At 45.4% G+C, this 24,469-nt stretch overlaps 1 protein-coding gene across 2 annotated transcripts in view; it reads left to right on the top strand.

Annotated features, from left to right (window-relative positions):
* LOC110599469 (uncharacterized) overlaps nt 1–24,469 on the top strand; it is a 92,634-nt gene that overhangs the window by 34,492 nt on the left and 33,673 nt on the right. Inside the window, exons 4-7 of one of the 2 annotated variants that reach the window (XM_078026984.1) lie at nt 1,760–1,921; nt 3,448–3,578; nt 10,149–10,251; nt 11,169–12,592. In XM_078026984.1, the coding sequence (XP_077883110.1) occupies nt 1,760–1,921; nt 3,448–3,578; nt 10,149–10,251; nt 11,169 (397 nt within the window). In that variant the 3' untranslated portion in view covers nt 11,170–12,592. The remainder of the gene's footprint in view (nt 1–1,759; nt 1,922–3,447; nt 3,579–10,148; nt 10,252–11,168; nt 12,593–24,469) is intronic. The other variant, XM_078026985.1, reaches the window with a different exon arrangement.

The raw sequence follows: 24,469 nt of genomic DNA on the forward strand, positions 1-24,469 counted from the left end.
GCTGGCAGCCTGGCCATGGACCAGAGCTGGGGGCTGACCCTTTCGTTCCAGTGGTGCTCGCCTCCCACCCACCCTCTGATGTTTGCCCCTGACACTCCTTATGCCTGTTTTTTTTTTTTTAAACCTCTCCCTTTTCTTTAGCCTAAGACAAAAATAAAAATGCATCACCTGGAGCTGAGGTTGAAAAATAGCCCAATCATTGTTGTTCGAAAACAAATTCCCTTGTTGAGGGCACTTCTTAGTGGATGACTCCCCCGTCACCATGGGGCCTGAGAGGAGCAGAGATAAATGAGCCAATTTGGCTCCCTAGGATTCATCTTATGTCTGGGCCAAATTACTGTAGGAAATCCTGAATTATAATTTGTTTGTGTGATCATTAATTCACCTAATTACAAATTCCTCACAAGCCATGGCATTGAAGAGGAATTATTAACCAACCCATTATGTCTAATCTGTAGCTCTTAAAAAAAAAAAGATGGCTAATAGTTTATCAGAGTTGCCAGTAAAAATGCTGTACTCTCTCTGTGCCAATCACTCTTCCACGCATCATACAAATATGAACTCTTTCCCCTTCATATCAATTCCATCAGGAAGGTGCTGTTAAGATCCCCCATTTGACCAGATGAAGAAACGGAGGCACAGAGAGGTTAAGAAATTTGCCCAAGGTTACACAGTCAGTAGGCAATAGGATCATGGCTCAAATCTAGGCAATTTGGTTCCACAGTTAATGCTCTTAGTTTTTCATTTATCAGGTGTTTACAGAGGATACCCCTGAGTGCCAGGCACTGTGCTGGAGACAGGGTAGGGTGTTCAATGGAGGAAAGCCTGTAGTCCCTTCCTTTTAAGTGTTCAGAGTCTAGCTTGAGAGAGGTGTGCAAACAGACGTAATTGAGATTTGAACCCAGGCATTCTGGCTCCAAAGAGGGATACTGAATGATGAATAGGAATTTGCCCCTGGGATAAAGGGAATGAAGGATATACAAGTCAGCTCTTCATCTTATATAATGAAATACCAAACCCAGGCTACTTGTGGGGGGGAAAAAAAGATTTATTTGGCTCACAATTTTGGGGATTTGAGGGCATGGCGTGCCGCATCGGCTCAGTTCTGGTGAGGGACCCATGGGGGATGGCAGATGGCAATGGTGGAAGTGCAATGAAGCAAGTGGTCACATCCTGAGCCAGGAAGCAGAGAGAACTGGCCCCTGTTATAACAACCCTCTTTTGGAAACTACCATGGGGCCACATGAAAACTACCAAAGGTTGTAGAACCGCCTCACTCCACCAATGACCTAATGACCTTCCACTAGGCCCTAGCCCTCCAAGGTCCCACCACACCTCCCAACACCACCACCCTGGGATCCATGCCTCCAATCACACGGACCTTTGTGGAGATATAGTCAACCACAACAAAGGAGGGAGCATCCCAGGGAACTCAGAAAAGCCTCCAGATTGCTCAGCATGTACTGTACCAGGCGCCACAAGTAGGTTGGCCCTGACTGCCCTCTCACGCAGAATCCTAGCAAGGCTTCCGTTCCTATTCACTCAGTGATAAAACCTCCCCAAAGAGCAATAGCCAGCCTAGTTTTCTGAGCAGATCCCCTCTTGCACCTGAGAGCAACAGCATCCTTGAATCTAAAACACGGTTTGATTCCTTTACGTGCTGTTCCCTCGAGAGGGATTTGGGTTTTAATCTGTTTGGTTTCTTCTTTTTTCCCCCGGTAAGATTAAAATCCTTTCTCTCTTTTTCTCAAAATCTCAGCTTACTCAGAGATGTGATCAGCAACTCACAGCATTCCAGCTGGAGAAGGGGAGGAAGTGGCTGTCGCCTGGACAGCACCTCTCTGCCCTTGTACGCGAGAACGACCTTGGGGTCAAGTCCCATTTCATTCGGCTTGTGGGCTTCTCAGGATCTTCGGACCAGGTAGGTGGATTGCTCCAAGGAGAGTCTGTACCTCACTCTGCCCAGGGTCCCTCCCCCTTCAACAGTGATGCCAGTCCCAAGCACCGTGTGACTCAAATCTCCAGGGGAATGGCAAAGGCTGGGAGATAGGAGGGTGAATAAATGATCTCCAGAGAGCTTTTAGAGCTCAGAATTATCAATTTCAGTAATTATCAATTATGCCCACAGAACATGTGGGTACTTCCCACTCTTGCTGGGAACCAGGCCAGGTTGGTTTTTTAACCCTACTATCCCTTCTTTGAGCTCATAACATGGGCTGCTCCTTCTCAGAGGAGTGGATCTTGTGTTCTAGCTCAGTCGTCTTACCCGGGGTCCAGTGCTTGATGTGAATACCGACCAAGAAATCCCACTGGCAGAGAGACACGACAGGGTCCCCACGTCAGACATCTCCTTTCCACCCTGACCGTGGCATGTGCCTCCTCACCACATACACAGCTGGATTTCCAGAACACCTCCCTAGGGGCCTTTCTGTGTCCATCCTCTCTGCCTCCACTACTCTGTTGGCCCTGGCCGTGCCACTGGATTTCTGTGCTTGAAATACTACTATCACCATGTGACTTCCCTCTTCATCACCCTCCATGACAAAGATGCCAGAGTCGGCTTCTAGCTGAATCACCCCTTGGATGCTAAATTCACCAGTCCTCCCCTCTGCTCTCCATAGCCCACAGAGTTCTTCTTGTGGAGGTGAACATTGAGCAGACAGGAGGGAAAACTTACAGAGGAGCCAACAGGAAAGACACTAAAGCACCTCATGTCCCCCAGGGATCCTCTCACCTTGTCTGTCCGGATTACTCCCGGGGCCTGTGCTTCAGATGGAACTGAAATCCGATCCTTCCTCTCCTTGTTCATATTAGCAAAATGTTTGGTGAGCGCTTTATCAAGGACTGACAGGTTGGTGCCGACCAAAGGAGGCTGAGCGCATTCATCACTGCAGCGGAGATGTGCCCAGCCTGGAAGGATTATACCTACCACTTGTCACTGCCTGGCAGCTCCCCTGATCCCTACACCCCTCCTGCTTGTAATTGAAAACCTCCAAATTCCATGACCTTCAAGAAGGGCATGAAAAACGACGGACTGGCCAAGACCAGCCCCATGTGGCAGTTCTCAGGCCTTGTGTGAACCAAGCTGTGATGGCTGAGCCAGAGCAGGATGGAGAGGGGAACCAAATCACCCAGTCCCGAGGCACCTCTGCCCTCATTTCTTTAGAGGCCTGTCGTGAGGCTGGAAGTAACAGGATGGCAGCAGCTCCAGTTTCTGTGGAGGAAGTCGGGATGGACATTTTGGTTGGAAGGAGGAGCTAGCATGCTTATTTTAACAATGAATTTGAGCAGAAAGCACTTTTTAAAAGTTAGAGTGTTTATTTGGTGGGGGGGCTTGTAGGGGCTGGTGGAGGTAGCAGAAGCAGCTCCCTTGGACAAGTCAAGAGAGGCACATGGTCATGAAGAGGAGGGTCTGTGATTATTTTAGGGTTTTTGTTCTCTGCTCAGTGGTAGAGCACAGATCCCTGGCAAAGTGCAAGTCCTGGTGTTGGTGAGGAAGGAGGAGAAAGAGATACGGCTCATTTGGAGAGTCCCCAATCAGAGAAAGAATGTGACATCAGGCAAAGACAACAGAGCAGGTAGGAACCAGTGCTTCATTCCAGGCTCTGGTCCCCATCCTCACAGCCCAATCCCATACCTCTGCTGTCCAGGGAGGGTGGAAATTCAGCCTAACATCTGGGATGGCTTGCCAGAAGGGAGCCTCCCAAATACACCCCTCACACCCCAAGAGAAGGACACTACCACTACGGACAGCTGTTTTGATGACATGAGTATCTGTCGAGCACCTGGTATGTACGATTGCAAAGTATGAACTTTCTGATCTTCAACAAGACCTCCATTATTCCAGTGGCAGAGATGAGGTGGGCCCCTGTGAAACATCCCAAGTCCCACAGAGAGGAGGCACACTGCCATTCAGGGTCAGGGTGAGACTGGAGGTCGGGGGGAACTACAAGGGGAGCTCCCACTGGTGGAACCCCAATTAGGTGCTTTAGAATCCCTGTGCACTGAAGTCTATGTGCTTCACACCTATTTGATTTCATCCTGGGGGTTATATATCATGATTCCCATTTAACACGAAACTGAGACTATAGGAGGTGAAGTCTTCCAAAATTCTGTGTAGCCAGCCAGGGGTAGAACGGGACTGGCTACCTCATTTGTCTGGATTCCCACCACTTTCCTCTGTCCCTATGACAGTCAGTGGCAGAGACTGGACTCAGTCCTGGACACCTGGGGTCAACTAGTAAAGATGCAAGGGTCGCGACATCTGGTGAGCAATCTTGGAAGGCTGCCCTGGCACAGGTCTGGGGGCAAAGTCAGAAAAGAGACCAGAGACAGGAAGATGAGTTAGGGGATTGTGATCATGGCCGAGGTAGGGATGTTCCTGAGGATGGAAAGGAGAGACAGTTAGAAGGGAGGGCCCCCAGGCAGGCCTGGCTGGATGGTAACAGGACACAGAGGAAGAAGGAAAAGGATGGAGAGAGCTAGTGAGCTCTCGAAGACTCATACTTACAACCTATGATTTTGAAAAATTATGCCCTCCCCAATTTAAAATTAAGTACAAAATGCTCCTCCCCCCCCCGCTTCTTCTGTTTAAAGAAGGTTTTGTGGTTATTAAGGAAAAAGATGAGCTACCTGCTTAATGTTATGATCAGAATGGTTTGCCAGTTTGTTGTTAATGCCACAGACCAGGAAAGCCATACCAGCTGCTCAGCTTCCAGTGGACAAAAGGAGATGACTGAGTTCATAAGTAGATCACAAGAAGCTTCCAGAAACAGACCCACCAAAGAATTGCGTAGGAGGGATTAAGAGTGTTTCTGAGGGAGAAGTGGCTGCAAAAAGGACTGAATTTGGTGCTCATCAGGAAAGAAAGAAGTCTTTCAAAGACTGGGGCAGAGGAAATGAGCTCATCCTTGGGGAACAAACAGACAGGGATGGTAACAAATAAATGTATAAACACGAATCTATTGTTCAAGTTGTAGTCAACATGGATTGATTAAACCGCAGACCTGTGCTTTGCCTACCAGGAGATGGGTTGCAACCTGAGATTTCCTGCCACTGTTAGACGCTCGTTATTCTGAAGAGGCGAATGAGTATAAATTCACAAAGGGCTCAAGATAAGAGGCCGTGGGTTCAGATCAGAACCTAAAAGGACCCTCCACACCAATGATCTTGGATGGGGAGAGTCAAAAAAGGAATCGGCGTGATCACAGCTATTTTCAGTTCGGGGTTTCAGTGGAATTAGGGCAGTCAGAAGGCAGAGCTGGTCTGTGAGTGGAGCCAGTGTTTAGGCTGAGGTACAGCATGAGGCCATGCAGTCCAAATTTCCCACCTGGGGATTAGGAAACTGAGCTGAGACCCAGAGAGGAAAATGGGTTCCAGGGTGGTGCTAACAGACTGACCTAGGAAGGATGTCAGACTGCAAGATATAGATCTGGGGGCTGTCAGCCCAGGACAGAGAGGGAAGAATTAAGAAAATAGGAAGAGAGTTCGATGAGTAAGGCCTGAGTCTCGAGGCAATTCCATAGCTGGCAGCAAGCAGGGGAGGCCAGAGACACTCAAGCACGTACTTAAAGAAATGGGAGGGCAGGAATAGTCCAGTCTAACAGAAACCTAAAGAGAAGATTCAGGAAGACAAAAACTTGCCAATAGCAGCGACTGCCCCAAAGTGATGAAGAAAATGGGAGGTAAACGTTTGTAGGGTTTGCAGTAAGATCTTTAAAAGCACAGTTTCAATAAAGCATGAATGAAGGGCAATAAAATGGTGGTGGTGACGATGGTGTGTGTGCAGGACGTGATATGTGTACGTGATGTGTGTGTGAGTGAATGTGCCTAAGATGTGGTGTGTGTGTGTGTGTGTGTGTGTGTGTGTGTGTGTGTGTGCATGAACACAAGCTCGTGGACCCTCTCTGATGTCTGAGTTTTCCTGCCCTGGCCAGGAAGTGGAGGGGAGGTGTCTGGGGCTCTGAGGCTCAGGTTGAGGAGGGAGCCTTTTCCTGAATTGAGGGAAATGCCTAAATCGTGAACCAAGAGCCAAGTGTGGAGCTGGTTTCCTAGAGAGGGATGTTAGAAGGAGCACCGCAGCTGCCGACCACAAGCACATACTGAAGGTGGAGGGTAAAGAGCCAGAGACTGAAAACCCACAATTCACTCAAGGAACAGGGAGGGACCCAGGAGCAGGGAGAGGACAGTCTGGGGCAGATGGACTTGGGGAGCTGTTCCTGGCTGCCCTGCTTACATATAACATTGGTGACACCCTGCGAGCCTGCAGTTCTGGTGGAGCCACCCTGTGTGGGAGTTCCTGGGACTCACACAGCTCCAGTATGTGACTGAGTCACCAGGGACACCGAGGGCCAAGAGGCCACAATTTTTGTTCCAACCAGAGCTGGCTTCCTACAGAAAGAAGGCGATGGAATTCAAAGACACACAAATGAGCAAGAAACATGATCTTTCCCTTTCTTACTCGTGTTATTGTCTTGTAATTAGCAAAACACTGACACTGTTAAATAATGACAGAACAAAGGGCAAAGAACAAAGTCCTTTCAGGCCTTTCGGGAAGCTGAAGGTAGACAGTATTGATAGACTACTGTGCACATTGTCAAGAATACAATGAAAACAGGTATGCTACATTTGTCTAGTGTTGTTACTGATATGGTAATGAGACTTGAACCCACATAAGAACCAGGAGATAGAAATTGTGTATTTTCAGTGATTCCACTTATAAGTTCAATAATCTTCTCTTTTTAAAAACTCACATTACACAATATAAAGAATGATAAAATCCATACTAATAATTAAAGCATTTTTTTTTTTTTTACTCACGATGGCATTAAATATCAAGCAAAAATCACCATAGTAGTCTAAAGGGAGACTGTGGAAGAAAGGGAAAATTTTATGTCGTGGTAACTTTTAATACAATTTCATTCCCTGATTTTTAAACAAGGGATTCTGAATTTTCATTTTGCAATTATGTAGCCAGCCCTGGGTGGGAGGCCTGGCTACATTTGTATGACCAGGTTCAAAGACAGTTCTGGAACTAGAAGGAGTAAGGAGGAGTCAATAAACTGATGAAGAGGAAAGTCTTGGTCACACACCCACCAGTCCCGGCCGTTGGTAACCATGACCATGGGTGGAAGTTAAAAAATGATAAATCTGCAGGCATGATGGTGCACACCTGTAATCCCAGTTACTGAGGAGGCTGAGAGGCAGGAGGATCTCAATTTGAGGCCAGCCTCAGCATTTTAGCGAGGCCCTAAGCAACTTAACAACACCCTGTCTCAAAATAAAACATGGAAAGGGCTGGGGATGTAGCTCAGCGGTAAAGTGCCCCGGGGTTCGATTCTTGGTACAACATCAACAACAACAATAAAGAAAGAAAAGGAACGAAAGAAAATGATAAATCCCAGAAAAACATGATCTGTCCTTTGATAGCTCTTAAACATTCCACCACTTCCAAAATTTCTGCGTTTATTAGCTGAGACCTATTCCTTGTTTTAATATACCTTCCTCAGGCTCTTTCTTCTGTCAGGAATGTTCCTGCCGTCAGATGCCAAGTTCTCAGAGCTTGCCCTAAAAAGAGGGGTGACAGCCGGCTGAAGAGCACAGAACCTCTGGGAGGAGCTCAGCCCAGCAGACTGCGCCTGCGCCAACCCTTGGCAGCCTGTCCCGCCCTCTGCCTGACCCTGTTCTCTAGCAGTGATTGAACTCCCGAAGGGCCGGGATCTAGTGCCTTCTCAGCCTGGTAACTCCTGGTTTCCAGTCTGCTTCCACCTACCTAAAACAGGCTCAGGAGACCGACCCACCCCTTCTTGGCTCCTGGCCCCATCCAGGCTGTGGCTTCCTTGGCTAGCAGTGTAATATTCCCAAAGGCCTCTCCCCAGACTCACATTTCAGCTCTGTTCTGGTCTTCACTCCTCCTTTTTTATGGCTAGCCCACAGGAACCTTCAGAAAGCCTTCCCTGAGCCTCTACTAGAAGCACCATTGCGTCCATGAACTCTTTCTAGAGCTATTTACCAAGATCAGTTTTGTGCAGTACCAAGAAGATAGACTCAGATACATGTAGGTTTACACCCTGGGTTATTAGCTGGGATTTTGGATCCGTTGATAAACCTCGGTGCCTCAGTTTCCCTTTCTATAAAACACAGGATTATGACACCTGTCTCATAGATTATGGTGATTATTATAGAAAATAACATAGGTAGAGCCTTAGCATGCCATCTGGCGCATCCCATCCGGGAACTCAGTGAAAGCTCTTCACATCACTTTCCTCCATGCCTGCATTTCCTGCAGCATCTGTAACAAAATCTTGAGGCTAGCAAGTTGATCAATGCTTGTGGGTTGAACTAAATTTAAAAAAAAAAAATTGCTTATGCATTGTTTTCTATGTCCCCACTTTCGATCTTCTTCTGAAAGTATCATCACTTTGCTAGGTGTGGTGGCATGCATATGCCCATAATCCCCGCTACTCAGGAAGCTGAGGCAGGAATATCTCAATTTAGCAAGGCTTCACCTCAAAATAAAAACAAAAAGAGCTTGAGATATAGCTCAGTGGAAGAGCACCCTTGGGTACAATCCTCAAGACTGAAGAAAAAAAAAAAGTATCATTCATCTTATGCTTATCCACTCTATTCCACATTACTGCTGATTATAATCCCCCTAATGAAATTTTGCTGTTTCTTCTTTATTAAAAATAAGACATGATCTATAAATATATAAAGACAAGCAAAAAGAGCATTAACAAGTCTAATTATCTTATCCTCCAAGACATTGCTAGTGTTAACACTTCCCCATTAGCTTTTTAGTTCAGCACAGCTATTAAATGTTTACTTGCTGGAGGAGGGAGGAGAAGTCGTATATTCAGACAGGGCTGTGGGCTTTCGAATAGCAAGGTTGTTTTCTGTGATTGTGGCAATAACCATTGGTCTCTCCCAAGATTCAGCAGATTGGAATTTGGGAAAATACCTTTTAACTTTGTGGTGCTGTAATTTTGTTTCTATTCTTCTTCTTTTGTATCCAGCAAGGAAACATTGTACCTTTATCTATTAGATGGTCATAGTAATCCCCCCTTGGCATACCCTATGCTCTCCATCTGAGCAAGTGTTTCATGCTAGGCACTGGACTATATGCTGAAGACGTCAGTACAGCCTCTGCTTTTAGTCGGGGGACACACAAATAAATAAGTGACTGCAATGCACGTGATAAATGTAAGAAGGAGGGGCCCACAGGACACTAAGGAACATTCAAGTCAGACCCAACCCCAACTGGAAAGGATTCTCAGAGAAGATAATGTCTAGGCTGAGTTTTGAAAGGCAGGTTGTGGTCTAGCAGACCATGGAAATATGGGACAGAGGGGAAAAAATGTTCTTAGAAGAAGGAAAACCTAGGCCGTGTCTCAGAGGAGAGAGGGTTCAGGTCCTCATGCACACTGTATGTGGGGAACCACCGGTGCAGACGGTGGAGAATTGACTTCTGTGGTGATTTGTGGAGAGATGAGAATGAGAAGGGTCTCAGGTCCTCTGCTCATAGTTTGAACTTTGTCTTGGTGGTCAAGGGGAACCGTTGAATTCTTTTAAAAGGGGGAGTATGATTATCAGTTTCTATTTTGGAAAGATGATTTCAGAACAGTGCCGAGAACAGGTTGGATGATAGTAAGGCCGAGGCAGGGAGACTGTGGGGAGCCACTCTGAATGACCCACGCCTTCCATCCTGAAGCCAGAGGCTCTGACCCGTCACTACATTTTGTAGTGACTTGGGCGTTGTCCCGGTTCAGGAACTTGAGGGTGTGTCTTCAGATATAGGCACGTCACCATGGGATTGAGCCACACTCACCTACTCCTTTGTAATACTACCCCGTCGCCCTGTTTGGGATAGAAAGTTCCATGGAAACTCCCTTTGTGTGTCTCCTTCTCTTGCTCTGCCTTTGGGTCTGGCCTTTCCTAGAAGTCAGTCAACCTGCTGCCAGCAGAAGGCATGAAGCTGGACTCAGCCCCCTGAAACCTGACCCCTTGCCTCATTTGAATGGCTTCTCCCAATAAAAGGGATCAGCCCCAGCTCTCTTTCTCTCTTTCTGCAGACCATTAAGGTCAGAGGAGCTCTCCCAGGACCCAAATAAAAAGGTATTTCTCTGTCTCTGTGTGATCATTTTGTGCAGCCCAGTTTACCTGGAGGGACCCCGAGTGTGAGGAACTCACAGACAGGAGACCAGTTGGGAGACTTTTGCCATCACTATGTGAAGAGACAGGAACAACAGCCTGGTGAGAGGGGAGATGATGTGGGATGGTTAGAGAAATATTGGCTGAAATTGGCGATTGACTGAGCAGAGGAGGCTGGGGGGGGGGAGAGAAATGAAAATCTACACTTAGACTCTAACTTGGGAAGAATATTCATAGTAGTGACATTCTCTGGAGTAAAAATAAAAATCATGGAAGTGGGAGAGAAGATCATGGTGACTTTTAAGGACTTGTGAAGCATCCATTGGTAGCTGGATGGGGTTGAAATCTAGAGACAGATTTGAGATGAGACTATAACCAGGAGACATTGATACACAGATAGAAGATGAAGTTTGGGGAATAAGGATCCCGAGAGAAATCAGTAAGGGAAAGAGAGCCCGGGAAACACTGACGTCTAATGAGAAATGGAGGGAGTTGCCTGAGAAGGATTAACCCGAAGAGCTAAACCTACAAAGTGATGTTTGGATGTCAAGGGAAGGAAAATAGATGCAGAAGGGGAAAAAAAATCACCTGAGGGGAAAATGTTAAATTAGATCATAACTAAAACTGTATTAATTGGATTTAGCAACAGGTTCATTGGTGGCCATTTTGAGAATGAGGGGGCAGAAGGCAGATTGTAGTGGGCTGAGGAGTGGGAATGGGAGGTGAAGAAATAAAGATAACAAATATCGATGAGTTGTCTGACTTCAAAGGGGAGAAAAGAAATACGGCGGTGGCTAAAGTGAGACCTAGGATTGGAGAGAAAACTTTATCATGTTAAGATTTGGAAAAAAGAAAAAAAAACTGTTTAAGCAAATTTAAATATTAACAGGGGTTGGGTAGGGAAGAGAGGGAAAGAAAATAATTCTTCCGAAATGCTTTCATATTTATTCATTTATTTAGCTTTATAGTCCATTTAAGGAGATACTAATCTTTTTTTTTTTTTTTACCCCCGTTTTCAGATTGGGAAACCAAATGAAGCCCAGAAAGATGAACTGAATTCTCTAAGATTAGATGTCAGGGAAATGAGAAAGATAAGCCCAGACTCTGGGGTTCCACCAGACAGCTTCGGCAAGAAAAACGCATTTCCATCTGCAAAATCCCTTGAGCTCAGAGAAGATTCAAGGTACTCTAATTATAGTGCCCCCAGCTCCCCCACCCTCAATTGGGAGGGGAACCAGTCTCTCGAAGCTCTTATCAGACTCTATTGAACTGAAGCTTTAATGAGCAGCAGCAATCTGTTATTTTCCTCTTGTTTGCCTTGCAAGTTGCTCTTTTAATACACATCAAGAGAAGGAGAGGGAGATGAATATTAAAAGCTCACATCAAGGGACCAACCAAGGGAGACAGAGAGACAGGGAGCTCCTCAGTATGCAGGGACAGAAGCAGGGCTTTGACACGGAGGCAGGATCCACTGCCTGGAGCCTGCTCTGGTCTCTGACAAGCCTGACCTTGGGGAATGTTGCTCACTAGACAGCTGGCTGCCGGGGAGGCGGGTATTCCTGGAATTGTCTCAGCTGTGAGCTTGGCTCAACCTAAAATGACAATAGGAAGAAACTGCATTGATGAGACATTGAGGAACTGTTTGTTCTGGATAGAAGCAAGGTGATGAGGGAGGGGCGGGAGGAGGAGTTTCTGTAATGGGGCATCTTATTAAAAAGTGTGTTCACTCCCATTGTTCTGGATGACTTGGGGTGTAGCAAAGATGGAAAAGGTCTCCGTGTCAAGAATATTTGCATTTTCTTTTGTGTCTACTCTCAGTCCTGGGGCTGAGATTCTCCAAGTTCACTTCCTAAACTGGTGAAACTTCCAGAGACAAAGATTATATATTCTGAGAGTTGTTTATCACAGCTGGTCAGTTCTTGGGAGGACATCAGGGTGGTTGGCTGACTGTAATGGGTGAAGGTCAGGTTGGTTGTTGGTTTGTTGATTGGTTGTTAAGTGCAATAATCCTGTACTAAGCTCAAAATTGCACAGGGCTAGAATCTTCAAGGTCTAGCGCAGTGCATGGAACATGGCAAATCTTTGTTAAACAACCAAATGGATGATCTTTGTTTTTTATTCCTTCATTCAAATGATATGTGCCAATGGAATCCAAACCCTTGTTTATTGAGCACCTACTAAGAGGAAGGCTGGTGAACCCGAGGGAGAAGCATTTCTTCCTGGTAATAGGCAGATGTGCTCCGTGCCTGTTTCCAAACCCCCTTAACACTCAGGATTCATGAAAAACCTGCCAGCTGCTTACTGGAGGCAACTGTGACTCTGCCTCATTAGATATCAGGGAAATGAGAGAGAAAAGCCTAGACTCTGGGGTTCCACCAGATAGCTTCAGCAAGAAAAACACATTTCCATCTGCAAAATCCCTTGAGCTCAGAGAAGATTCAAGGTACGGTACTTATAGTGCCCCCAACTCCCCACCCTCAATTTCTCTGAATGCAAGGCATGTTTGGGTGTACAGTTTTGAAGTGTGGAGGAGTAGACCCTCCTGGGAGAAGGTCTTCAACTAGTGACAGAGAGGAGTCAGAAGATAAATACCTCAACTTCCCCTTAGTTGGAATCCTGAATTCGTTCTGCAGTCTTCCCGAGGTGCCTAGTGGAATTGAGCCTGTTCCCCACAGCAAACCCCTGTGGACTTCCTGTTCTTTCTTGTTCCCCATTCCCATGTTGGTTCTTCTAGGAATTGCCTTCCAAATTAACGAAGTGTCGTCAAATCTTTGTTTCAAGACTAGATTTGGGGAGAACCCAAAATAAAAGATGCCATCTGAACTAAGTATATTTGAATAGGATTAAGGAACAGGGAGTGAATTTCCACCACTGAGCCGCTGGAGGGAGAAGGTGACCTCAAGATCACAACTGAATACCAGCTAAAGACCTCTGGGCTAGTATTGGGCTTCAGTAACCCCAAAATATATGTCACCCAGGACCTTAGAAGGTGGCCTTATTTAGAAATAGGGTGTTTGCAGATATAATTAGTTAAAATGAGGTCCTACTGGATTTGGGTGGGCCCTAAGTCCAATGATGGTCACATTATAAGAAAAGCAAAGGAATAGGCTTTGCTTTTCTTATAATCTTGGCTCAGTGTTGGACACCTATAATCTTAGTGACTCGGGAAACGGAGGCAGGAGGATTGCAAGCTTGAGGCCAGCCACAGCAATTTAGCAAGACTCTCAGTGACTTAGCAGCCCTGTCTCAAAATGAAAAACAATAAGGGTTGGGGATGTGGCTCAGTGGTAAAGTACCAAGCACCCCTGGGTATCAAAGTACAAAAACCAAAAACCAAACCAAAACAAGAACAACAATGAAAAGCCACACAGAGATACACATAGGAAAGAAGCCATGCACTGACAGTAGCAAGAGCCTTCCGGGGGAGAATGGCCCTGCAGGTACCTTGATTTCCAACTGCCACCATCCAGAGCTACAGAAGAATAAACCTCTGTTGCTTTGAGCCTCCTGTTCATGATACTTTGTTATGTCAGCTTTAGGAAATGAGAACAGATATGAAAACAAGACAAGAAATGTGGAAAATATAAAGAACTATATATGCAAATACAAGGTGGTGATTTTTTTTTTCTATGATTATTTTCCTTTCGGTTCCCTCCTCCCGCCTTCCTGGAGTGTTCATTAATCAGGTAGAAAACCCTAAAAGGAATCTGGCAGGCTCTGCCTCTGGTCTCTGTCTCACGTAGGGTTGCCCCGCGGGACCCCCGCCTACAGAGGCTGGATCTGTATTTGCAGCAGGCAGATGCCTGAGGCCTGTTTTCTGAGCTTAGGGGAGGACGCAGGAGGACTGTAGAGAGTACTGAAGGCCCTGAGAAATGTCAGCCTAATGCTTGCTCAGTGGGCAGAGGGAATGTTCTGCTGCCTAATGAGCTTTGAAAAATATTTACAAGGTAACTTCAAAGCCACTGGTTAGAAAATTGGATAAGAAGCACAATGAGAGAGACTATATTAGGTTAAGAGAGGAGAAGTGATGAGTAGGGCTGGGGAGGGAGTCTGCCTGAGCTCCCCATCTCCCTCAGGGCTCTCTCACTGTTTCTCCTCTGTACCACCTTTGATAAGGCCAGAGAGGAGCCTCTCCTGAGGCATCGGAGTCTACCTCACTTTGGTTCTAGGTTATGCATACTCCATGATGCATGGGGCATGATGCTAAGAGGGAATAGTTTCTGCCTTCAATTACTTCCTCCACTTGCTGTCTTCAATTATTGACCAGTTTGTGCATGCAACAAAAACACTAAGGAGTTCGCCTGCAAGTGACCTGGGGACCATAACTTATTAGCTTATTTTTTGACTCAAATGTAAACAACCGTCATCAAAGCAAGATTTGAGGAAGAGGAGGAAAGAGAGCAGTTAAAGTCTCAGCCCCTCTGACTCTTCTCAGAAACAGGCCTGAGAGCCAGAAACAGTGGCACAGCCCTGTAATCCCAGCAACCGAGGAGGCTGAGGCAGAAGGATTGCAAATTTGAGGCCAGCCTTAGCAAATTTATTGAAGCCCTCAGCAATTTAGTGAGACCTGTCTCAAAATTAAAACAAAACAAAACAAAACAAAAACCTAGGTTCAATTCCCAGTACCAAAAAAAAAAAAAAAAAAAAAAAAAGGCAGGGTTAAGAACTAAAGTCTTGGGGATGGGATTGTGAGTCAGTGGTAGAGCGCTCGCCTAGCACAGGCAGGACATGGGTTCGATCCTCAGCACCACATAAAAATAAAGGCATTGTGTTGTGTCCATATACACCTAAAAAATAAGTATAAAAAAACTAAAGTCTTCATGTCTTTCTATCATCAAACCCTCTTCTGTGGGAACTCCTCCTTTATGTAGGGCCAAGGACACTTTTTACCTGAACTCTCTCACTTTGGTATCCCATCCAGTGATGGATAACACCTTCTCTACTTGTTTGGAGGAAGGAACAATCTTTAGAAGACTCCTTTTACTGAAAAGTTTATAAAGGTTTATTTGCAAAGGCCTGGAGTGAAGATTATTTATGAGTTAACTTTGTGATGTTCTAGGGTTGGGCTATGACTATAAGCCATACCCCAAGGAGGAGAGAGAGCCTTGTTTTGCTTTCTTAAGCCTTCTGCAGGGAGAGCAGAATTGGTTGAGGAGAAAGCAGGGAATCTTGGAATACTATATTGGTCCAGGGGGTTGGTAATGTGTGGCCCAGCTTTCCAGAGAACCTACTGAAGCCCTCTCATTCCAAAACCTTCTTCCTAAATGCTCTCTGTTGAAACACCTTTCATGGTGCGAGGTCCAGAGTAGGTTTAATGTGTCAGGTAATAATAATAAGTACTGATTGCTGGCATTGCCTCAGCTGATCCTCTAGAGCACATCACCCATTTTATCAATGGGGAAATGAACGTTAACAGAGTTTAGATAACATTCCCAGCGCCACCTAATTCATAGGTGACACAACCAGGATTTGAGTCCATGTATCTCTATAATTTCCAAGTCTGAATTCTTAACAAGGTTCGGCTTCATAAAGTTCTCCCAATTCTTCCTCCAGTGATTTTCTAGACACATCTCTCTCTCTTCTCTTTTCAGCCCAACTGATAAATGTGCAGCAAGGATCTTGGAATAGCTTGCATTGGTTGAAGAAAGGAGTAGGGCAGGGAGAGATGCTAATTTTGCTTCAGTCTTCTTTCAAACCCTAAATTGTTCTTTTCCAAGCATTTTATTCGGCTGCTGGGTTTCCCCCTGGAGTGAGACCCTTTATAGCATCTCTCTGGTTTCTCCAGCAGCTTCTGCTTCTGTGCCCAGAACAATATCTCTTTGAAAGGTAATGGAAACAAAGCCTCAAAATCGTTTTTTTCTTCTGTGGATCTTTATATAAACATGTTGGAGGGCCTTTAAGAGGAGAGTGATGTCTCGCAGCAAGACTTTGACCGCTTTTCCTTCCCCTTTACTCTCAAGGCAGACACATCCCAGATACTAGAGAAGTCGTTAGCTTGGCTTTGGCTCACGAATACCCCTGGAGACATAAAGACTGTTTATAAATGTGACCTCTACCCTCCGTGTCCTAAATCTGTCCCCCTTTTTGCCTGGCTTCTCACTTTTGGGAGCACGGATGCTGGTCATGGTGGGGAGTCGGGAAGGGGAGCGTTGGATTATCCATTCCTGATTTTCCAGGTTGGGGCTGGTCTGGCCAACCTCAGAGGCACAGGAAGAATAAGAGGCACAGAAATTAAACAGGGCTCAGGCTAAAGAGCTGGCAGGGCTGGACCTGTAGCTGTTAGTAGTACCCTAGGGATGCTTGTTTGGTAAGCCACCAACCTGCAGGAAAGGTTCCACTCTGTTCTGGTGTTGGTGATAGTGAGGATAGTAAACTCTTCCTGCCAGGGGGCCCAGTGTTTGCATGAGTATTTTTTTAAAAAATATTTTATTTTTTAGTTGTACACAACACCTTTATCTTGTTTATTTATTTTTATGTGGTGCTGAGGATCGATCCCAGGGCCTCGAACGTGCTAGACGAGCGCTCTGCCCCTGAGCCACAACCCCAGCCCCTGCATGAGTATTTAAAAAAATTCCTCTCACTGGGCTGTTAGCAACTTGTAAGCAGTGTGTAGTTTCCATCTCTGTGTCCCCAGTGCCAGACCCTAAGTAGGTGGTCAGCAAACCCCACGCTCACTGAACTTCTGCTCTGAGATTGACACAGTGCTGGGAGCTCAGACCTAATGAGTCACATACAACCTCTGCCCTGAAGATGCTCGAGGTTCCTGGGAGCACCCAGACAGGACAATAAATACCTGAGTGATTGCAAAGCCAACAGATCACAGACAGGGTCCAGATGAGGGGTGACTCTGTCCTGGAATGTGGAGAGTTTGGGGAGGAGGCTTCTGTGGAGATGTGCCTTAAGGGATGCTTGTTGACTTGAACTGAGGCTAGCAGGCTGGGAGCCGGGGTCCAGGCTGGGCACGGAAACCTGACTACAAGGCTACTCCTCGCTTTTCTGGCTTTAGGCAGGATGACTCCTGGCCCATCAGAACAGTTCTCAAGAAGGGGGAGAGAAGAAGGGCTGGCTATATCCATCCCTTAAAGAAGAGGAGGAATAACCAGTATGTCTTCAAATCTGATCTCTGTTTTAGTCCTGAAGTGTCAGCCTGGGTCTGCTCTCTTCCCACTCCCATCCTGGACGATAATTTGTCCCTATTTCTTTCACCTGCCTTTGAAAGGGCACAAAGAGGACTCGCCATATCTTTCTGTACCTGCACTCAGTTCCCAGGAGCATCAGGGCACTGGAGCCCTGGACTTTTGCATACACAGTGGCTGCTGCAGCCAGGTTGGGGAGCTGAGCATACACAGGGATCCATCTGTGAGGGCATGCACCAGTGCACCCACTTCCTGCCTTTCTGAAGCTCTGGAACGCCCACCTGCTTCACTCCTTCCTCCTCCAAACCCTCCTATTCTCTCCCATCTTACCCACTTTCCTTCTTCTCTCCATGTACCTTCTGTCTCCTTCTAAGCCCTTTCTACATAATCCTAGCTTCTTAGGATCATTAGTTATAATAAAAAGAGACCTGGGCTTTGGAGCCAGCCTGCTGTGTGGTTTGGGACACACTATTCACTTGGCAGAACATCAGTATCCTTAACTCTTTAACTACTGGGGGTGCTGTGAGGATAAATAATAACCTTCCGTAAGTGGTTGCTCTTAGTATTATTCGTTTACCTACCACTTGCTACTCCTAGAACTTTCCTTGCTTTCTACCCCTTCAGTGACTCAGGGTCCACTCTGGAAAGAGAGGGTAAGGACACTGGGATAAACTGATGCAACCATCCTATTCTTTGAGGGAGATTATACGCTGGAGAGAGCACTGGAGAAAAGTAGAGAAAGAATCTGCAGGATGAAGAACCATCCTTTCCTTAAAGATTTATTGTGGTCCATGTCCTGTAGTATGTTTTATGTGTGTCCTCATTTAACTCACAGCAATCTTACAAGGTAGATCCTACTCTTCCATTTTTCAGATAAAATCCTTGGAGAGTGCAATTAATATTTTTGAAATCAGACAAATAATAAGTGCAAAGCCAGCTCTTTAATTTAGGTGGCTTTTCTCATCCATAAATCAAAGGCAAGAGATGCTTGGAGCTCAGAGGAGAACTAGCCTGCTCCCTCCCGGCCCTCTTCCCTGCAGTCCTCACTGATCTTGGCTTTTACCTGCTGTTCCCACTGGCATCTCAGCACCCACCCGACTCCATCAGTAATTGGGCCTCCCCACAGCCAGGTCCCTGGGCTCCATCCGAGAGCGTAGAGGGAAGGATTGAGGGTGACCAGGGAAAGAAGGACCTGTGAGAATGTTCAGCGTAAGAACACGTGACCCAAGAATCACTCACAAGGAGGCAGAATGCCAAGGAAGAGGCTGAGTAGGGGGACAAAATGCTTGCGCAAGAACATTTGCTGCCAGTAATTAGCAGGATGCACACAGCTGAGCCCACATAAACGCTGACCAGGAGTGCAATTTTCTAGAGTTAGGAAAATTGGTCATAGGCCAGAGAAGAATATGGGCAAATTAAAGGAAATGCCCTATTCCCAGCCCACAAAATAACCAGCAGCTGCCAGAGTCCTTGAGTCCTGAAGAAGCCCCAGAGAAGGGGGCTTTGGTCCCTGTGAAATTGGAAAGATTAGGAAAATCCAGCCATTTCCACAATAAACCCTCCCTAGATATCTGCATGTGACTCTGTAACTTCAAAGAGCATGCAGGTTCCTAGGAAGGGAATTCTACTCCTTTTCACATCCCCCCTCAATTGGCACCAGGCAGTTCCGCTGGTGATGGTGATGGTGGTGGGGTAGGAGTGGGGGATAACAGAGCAAGATGAGTTGGTTTTGAAGACTGAATTTGGAACTGGGAATAGAGATAGAGGCAGGTCATGCCTTGCTGATGACAAACGGAAATGAACCTCCAACTCAAGCCACCTTGCTTTTCTGGAAGGGGTTGAAATGATATGGAAATTGGTGGCAGGTGGGAGGGTTCTCTGAGGCCTGCTAAGCCAGAAAGGAATTACCTAAATTCATTGAGGGTTCATCACCAGGACAGAAGGCCATATCATGGTCTGAAAGAGCAGCTCATACCCAGGTCAAAGCTGGGCCTCAAGTGGACATCTATAGAGTCCAGAGGCAGAAGAGGGGGGTGGGATTGGGGGCTCAGTACAGAAAATGGGAGTCTGAGCAGAGGTAAAGTTTGGGTGGCTAGGGAATTCCCCTCTTAACTGACCACATGTTCCTGGTTTTTCACTTTGGATTTGATTGTTTTCTGGCAAGGAAGTCTGCCTTAGACAAAAATCTCCATTTTATTCTTCAGGGACCCCTAGGAGCTTCCTGCATAGGACAAGGAAAGCCCAACCCTGAGGGGTCACTGGAAGCATGGCTTTTGAAGTGGGCATTGCTTCAAGAAGCCCGGTCAGGCGATTCCCAGACACATGGGTCTTTTTCCTCTCTCTTCCATGCAAACCCTCCTTATCACATTCCTGCAGTCTGCCCCCAGTGGAAGGGAGCCAAACAGGATAGAGAAGGCCATGGGCCTCCCTGACCCCAAGCACGTTCCTGCTCCCTGAAACACTGAGTCACTGCTTGGGACTGACTCCAATTCGAAGTCCCTTCCTTCTAAGGCTAGTGCTAGAAGTCTGTTCGTATCCTCCAGGGATGGGCTGTGTTTGTCTCGCCCTGGGAGTGCCTATCAGCCTCACGGAACCTCTTTCTAAGGCAAGTTTTCTTCCCAGAGAGCAATTGTGTTCAGAATGGGAAAAAAAAAAAAAAAAAGCAATTGTTGTGAGGTCAGTGAAAAAGAGGATTCTTCACTGGCTTATGCCGTTTTGGTTTTTGAAGATCTGTATCATTCTTACAGGTTGGGTGGAGTCAGCAGCCTTCAGAGACTTTGGTTAGCACCCTGCCACCCCCAGTTTTTATTGATAGATGTGTTTTCCTTATTTTCTGCTCCAGGGTGCCATTAGGCGCCTAAAGTCTCAGAACATCCTTTTCAGGCTGCACACCTCCTAAGGAGGGTGCGGAGGCGGAATGCTGGTCTAGTGACCTCCAGAACAGTGCAATTGCTCTTCAAGCTTCGGTGCACTTAGGAGTCCCCTAGGGATCCGAGTGGAGCCTGAGGTTTGACATTTCTAATGAGTTCCTAGGCCAGGAGTTGGAAAGACAGTTTTTCTTTAAAGGACCAAATAGCTTTGTGGGTCATATGCTTTCTGTTGCAACTACTCAACCCCAAGGTGGTGGTGCCAAAGCAGCCCTTGACAATACATAAATCAATGAGTGTGGCATACATCGCTGTAAACCTCGCTGACAAAAATGTGCAGTGCTCAGGACAAACTGAACTTGACTCTGACCCCTGACCTGGATGATGTGGACCTAACTGGTCTGTTGAACACACTTTGTGTAGAGAGCCATGGAAGGTCCAGCCAGTCTAAGGGCTTGCTTTTCCACTTCCCTCAGAAAGTGCAGGAAGAGCCATTTTTCTGCAGGGGGCGCTGTAGGCAACGGCGGAGGAGGGCCAGGGAGAGGGAACTGGTTATAGTTATTTTTATCCACCAAGGGCCTTGGGGAGACTCGATGAAGATGGAAAGTTTGACCTATGAATTTTTCAATGGCATTTATATTTTTTTTCTTCTGTCCAGGAAAGCTCTTCCTTGAGGCTGATTTGTTATGTTAAATGACCCAAAGGAACCTGACCTGCTTTTATTAATTTTTTTTCCCCTCCCAAATCTCTCCCGGCTTTGGGAGGAGAGGGAAGAATGTGAAGATTACAGTCTCTATGGGGATCTAGGGTGCTGATTATGATCATCCCCTGAACCCAGACACCTGTGTGTACTTCCTGTGGACTTTTGCATCACCCAGTCCTTAGGCCATATTGTCCTAGATTGATTATCTAAAGAGGAGTTCGTCCATGGCTTCTTGTTCTTTCCACAGGGAAGTACACTCAGCTCAGAGAAATGGAGCATTTTATTGGCAAATGCTGTCATTTATTGGCATGTATCAGTTCAGCGCAATGATTAGGAGTTTGGGTTTTGAAGACAGTCAGACCTGAGTTTCATGTACACTGTGCCTTGTACTGGCTGTGTAAGCAATGAAACACTCATTCATATGAAAAGATAAAAAAGTTCTAGGACTGTCTTTAACATGAAAAGTAAAACTTTCCCTACATAAAATTTCAATGTACCCCCATTATGGAGGATTTAATATATTTTCTTCCAGTATTTTCTAAATGAGTGTTGTAAAATAATGTTTTTTTCTCAAATTTCAAATATTATTTATTATTATTATTTTCTAACTCGTTTTTTCTGTTATTATGTTTTATATATTTCCACAGTACAGTACAGAAAGATATCTCTTAAACTGGCTCACAGACCATAATTTAATCAACTTAGGTCACTTGTTTAACCCTTAACTCTCAATTTTCTTATAGTTTCAATAATAATAATAATAATAATAATAATAATAATAATACCTACATTATAGGGTTATTGGGAATATTGAATGAGTTTTATTTGGGAGGGATTGAATACTGTTTCCACTGTATTTTAAAAACTCATTAATGATAATAAATAATTTATGTCTTATTTCTACATTCCAAGTGCTTGGCAGAATATAACACAGAAGAAATAAATGAAGCAGAAATGCCTGTGTCACTGAGAAGTGACCTCATATCTTAACTTTGCAAGTATAAACACTATTGAATGTAACCATGGAAAAGATTCCTTTGAAAGGTAAATTTAGTGAGAAGTGCTGGCCCAAGACTGTAATCCCAGTGGCTCAGAAGGCTGAGGCAGGAGGATTGCAAGTTCAAGTCCAGCCTTAGCAATTTAGTGAGGTCCTAAGCAATTTAGGAAAACCCTGTCTCACTGTCTCAAATTAACATAAAATAAAAAGGACTGGGAATATAGTTCAGTGGTAAAGTATCCCTGCGTTCAATCTCCATTACCAAAAAAAAAAAAAAAAAAAAGAGAGAGAGAGAGAGAGAGAGAGAGAGAGAGAAGAAAAGGGGAGGGGAGGGAAGGGGAGGGGGAGGAAAGAAAGGTAAAATTTACTCTGGACCTGAAAATGTACTGCACTTCTCACTTATGCATATGGACAAAGCCAAAGTTTTGATAGGGCTAGATGCTTGCTTTATATAGATAGTGTCCAACTCATCATTATAACAAACTGGGAATTATAAATAGTAATTTTGATGTGGTAGTTCAATGTGTTGAAAAGTACACTTGGAATCAAAACACATAGACTTGAGCCTGTTTCTCTACAACCCACAGACTTATGATTAAAGAGTCTTTCTATACCTTGATTTCCTTATTAGTAAAGCAGGACAAAAAGTGACTGTCCCTCCCAGACTTTTCATGAGTATTAAGTAAGATAATGAAAGCTCCTAAAAATGCCTTAACTGAAATCAATGTTAAGTGCATGAACTGATCATGATGCATACTTGACTGTGTGTACACGTGAACAGGGAGTGAGCACACCTCTGTAGAAGAACAGTTCTACTGAAGAGACGTCTTCTGAGTGGGCGTAATATCTGACGGCACTCATAGAAACGCAGGATCAACCGTCCCACTCCGCTCTGCACAGGTCATCCCTCAGGCCCTGTGTATCAGTCTGAGCTGTTTGGTCTGGGATAGAGAATGCAAAGGACACAGGACCACTCTTGAACCCTTGAAATATCTGAAGACTTTCTATGGAGCTCAAGACTAGTTCTCTCTCTTTGGAGCAGAATTTGAGAGCTTCAGGTTCAGTATAATGACTCTTTCAGAGGTAGAGCACAGTACAGAAGGGATAGGCCCCAGCAAGTTCCCTGGCAGGGGAGGGTGTAAATAGGCCCTGGGTGGCCACAGATTTGGAATGTCAGGAAGGACATAGGTGGCTGAGGCAGATGGTCTCGGAAGCATCTTGGGATTTTAGTATTCAGCAATACAATGAATGTCCCTAGAGGCTGAAACAACCACTTTATTTGCTGACAATGGCATATGTGGGGAAGGAAAGAACTATGTATTCATTATCCTTCCAACTACATCAGGAATTTTTTGTGATTCTGTACTTATAGAAACTAAATGGAAAATTGACATTTTGTTGAATTGTGTCCCTCCACAAAAGATATTCCAGCACCTGCTAATGTGAGTGCCTGCTTCTGTCTGGGTTTCTGGGCAGAGGCAGGATGTGGGTTGGGTTTCCACCTCACCTGCTTTGTTTTCAAGTTCACATGCCCTCTGGGAAGCACCAAAATAACTGCTGAAGTTCAAGTTCGTTTCACACCTCCCACAGTCAAGGAAGGCGTTTGGAGTGCCGCGCTGTGTACATAGCGTGGGGTTGGGGATGGTATATGGCGAGTATTTTGGAAGTCAATCCCAAAGCTTATTAGTGTTATTTGCAAATGATAGTTATTGAGTTTAAAGATGCCTGGGCAATGTAGGTGAATGCTATCATTTTTCAAAGATAAAAATGAGGACTACAAGAAGTGACGATGGTTTTTTTTTTCCTTTCCTTTTTTTTCATATTTTTTATTGGTGCATTATAGTTGTACATTGTGGTGGGAATCATTGTTACATATTCATACATGCACAAAATATTGAATAGGTAAGATATATGGTAAGATGGAGGCAGCCAGTTAGAGCAGTGGCCCCCCTGCGAAACCTTCCCTAAGTAAGATGGAAATTACAGGCTGCTCTGTGGAAATGGATTGCCTGTAAAAACATTCCAAATTTTCCGACTGATTCCTTTGTCCCAGAGAAAGGGGGAAAGGGAAAACAGACCTGAGGGAAGCCTACAAAATACTTCAAACTCAGTGACTGAAAGGACATGCCAATCAGAACGTTGTGGGCCTGACCAATAGCCTGACACATTTTTCCTTGACCTGATTAGCATAAATATCAGACAGTGCCCCTACCCAGCAGCCATATAAACCTGTAGACTAATATACTTCCTTGGCAACCCTTTATCAGGACCCCTCTCACTCAAAAAGAGCTCTGTTTCTTTTCATTTGAATAAATTTTGCTCTTTCACACTCATTCTCCATTGTCTGCGAATTTCATTCTTTGAGTTCACCAGACAAGAACCTGGAAGGGAATTGCCAGCAGTTTGTTAATGAGTGTTACTGCTCGCTGGGTGGCCTGGGGTGGAGCTGAGGAAGCTCTAACAGCATCCCAGCCTGCCTGCCTCACTCGGAAGAGCAAAGAGTCCATTTCAATATAATGATGTAATTTGACCAATATCATTCCCCAGTATTTCCCTCCCCATATCCTTCCCCAGGCCCCTTTACTCTGTGCTACTGATCTCCCTTTGAATTTCATGA

This window comes from Ictidomys tridecemlineatus, chromosome 11, assembly GCF_052094955.1.
Source record: "Ictidomys tridecemlineatus isolate mIctTri1 chromosome 11, mIctTri1.hap1, whole genome shotgun sequence".
NCBI classification, from domain to species: domain Eukaryota; kingdom Metazoa; phylum Chordata; class Mammalia; order Rodentia; family Sciuridae; genus Ictidomys; species Ictidomys tridecemlineatus.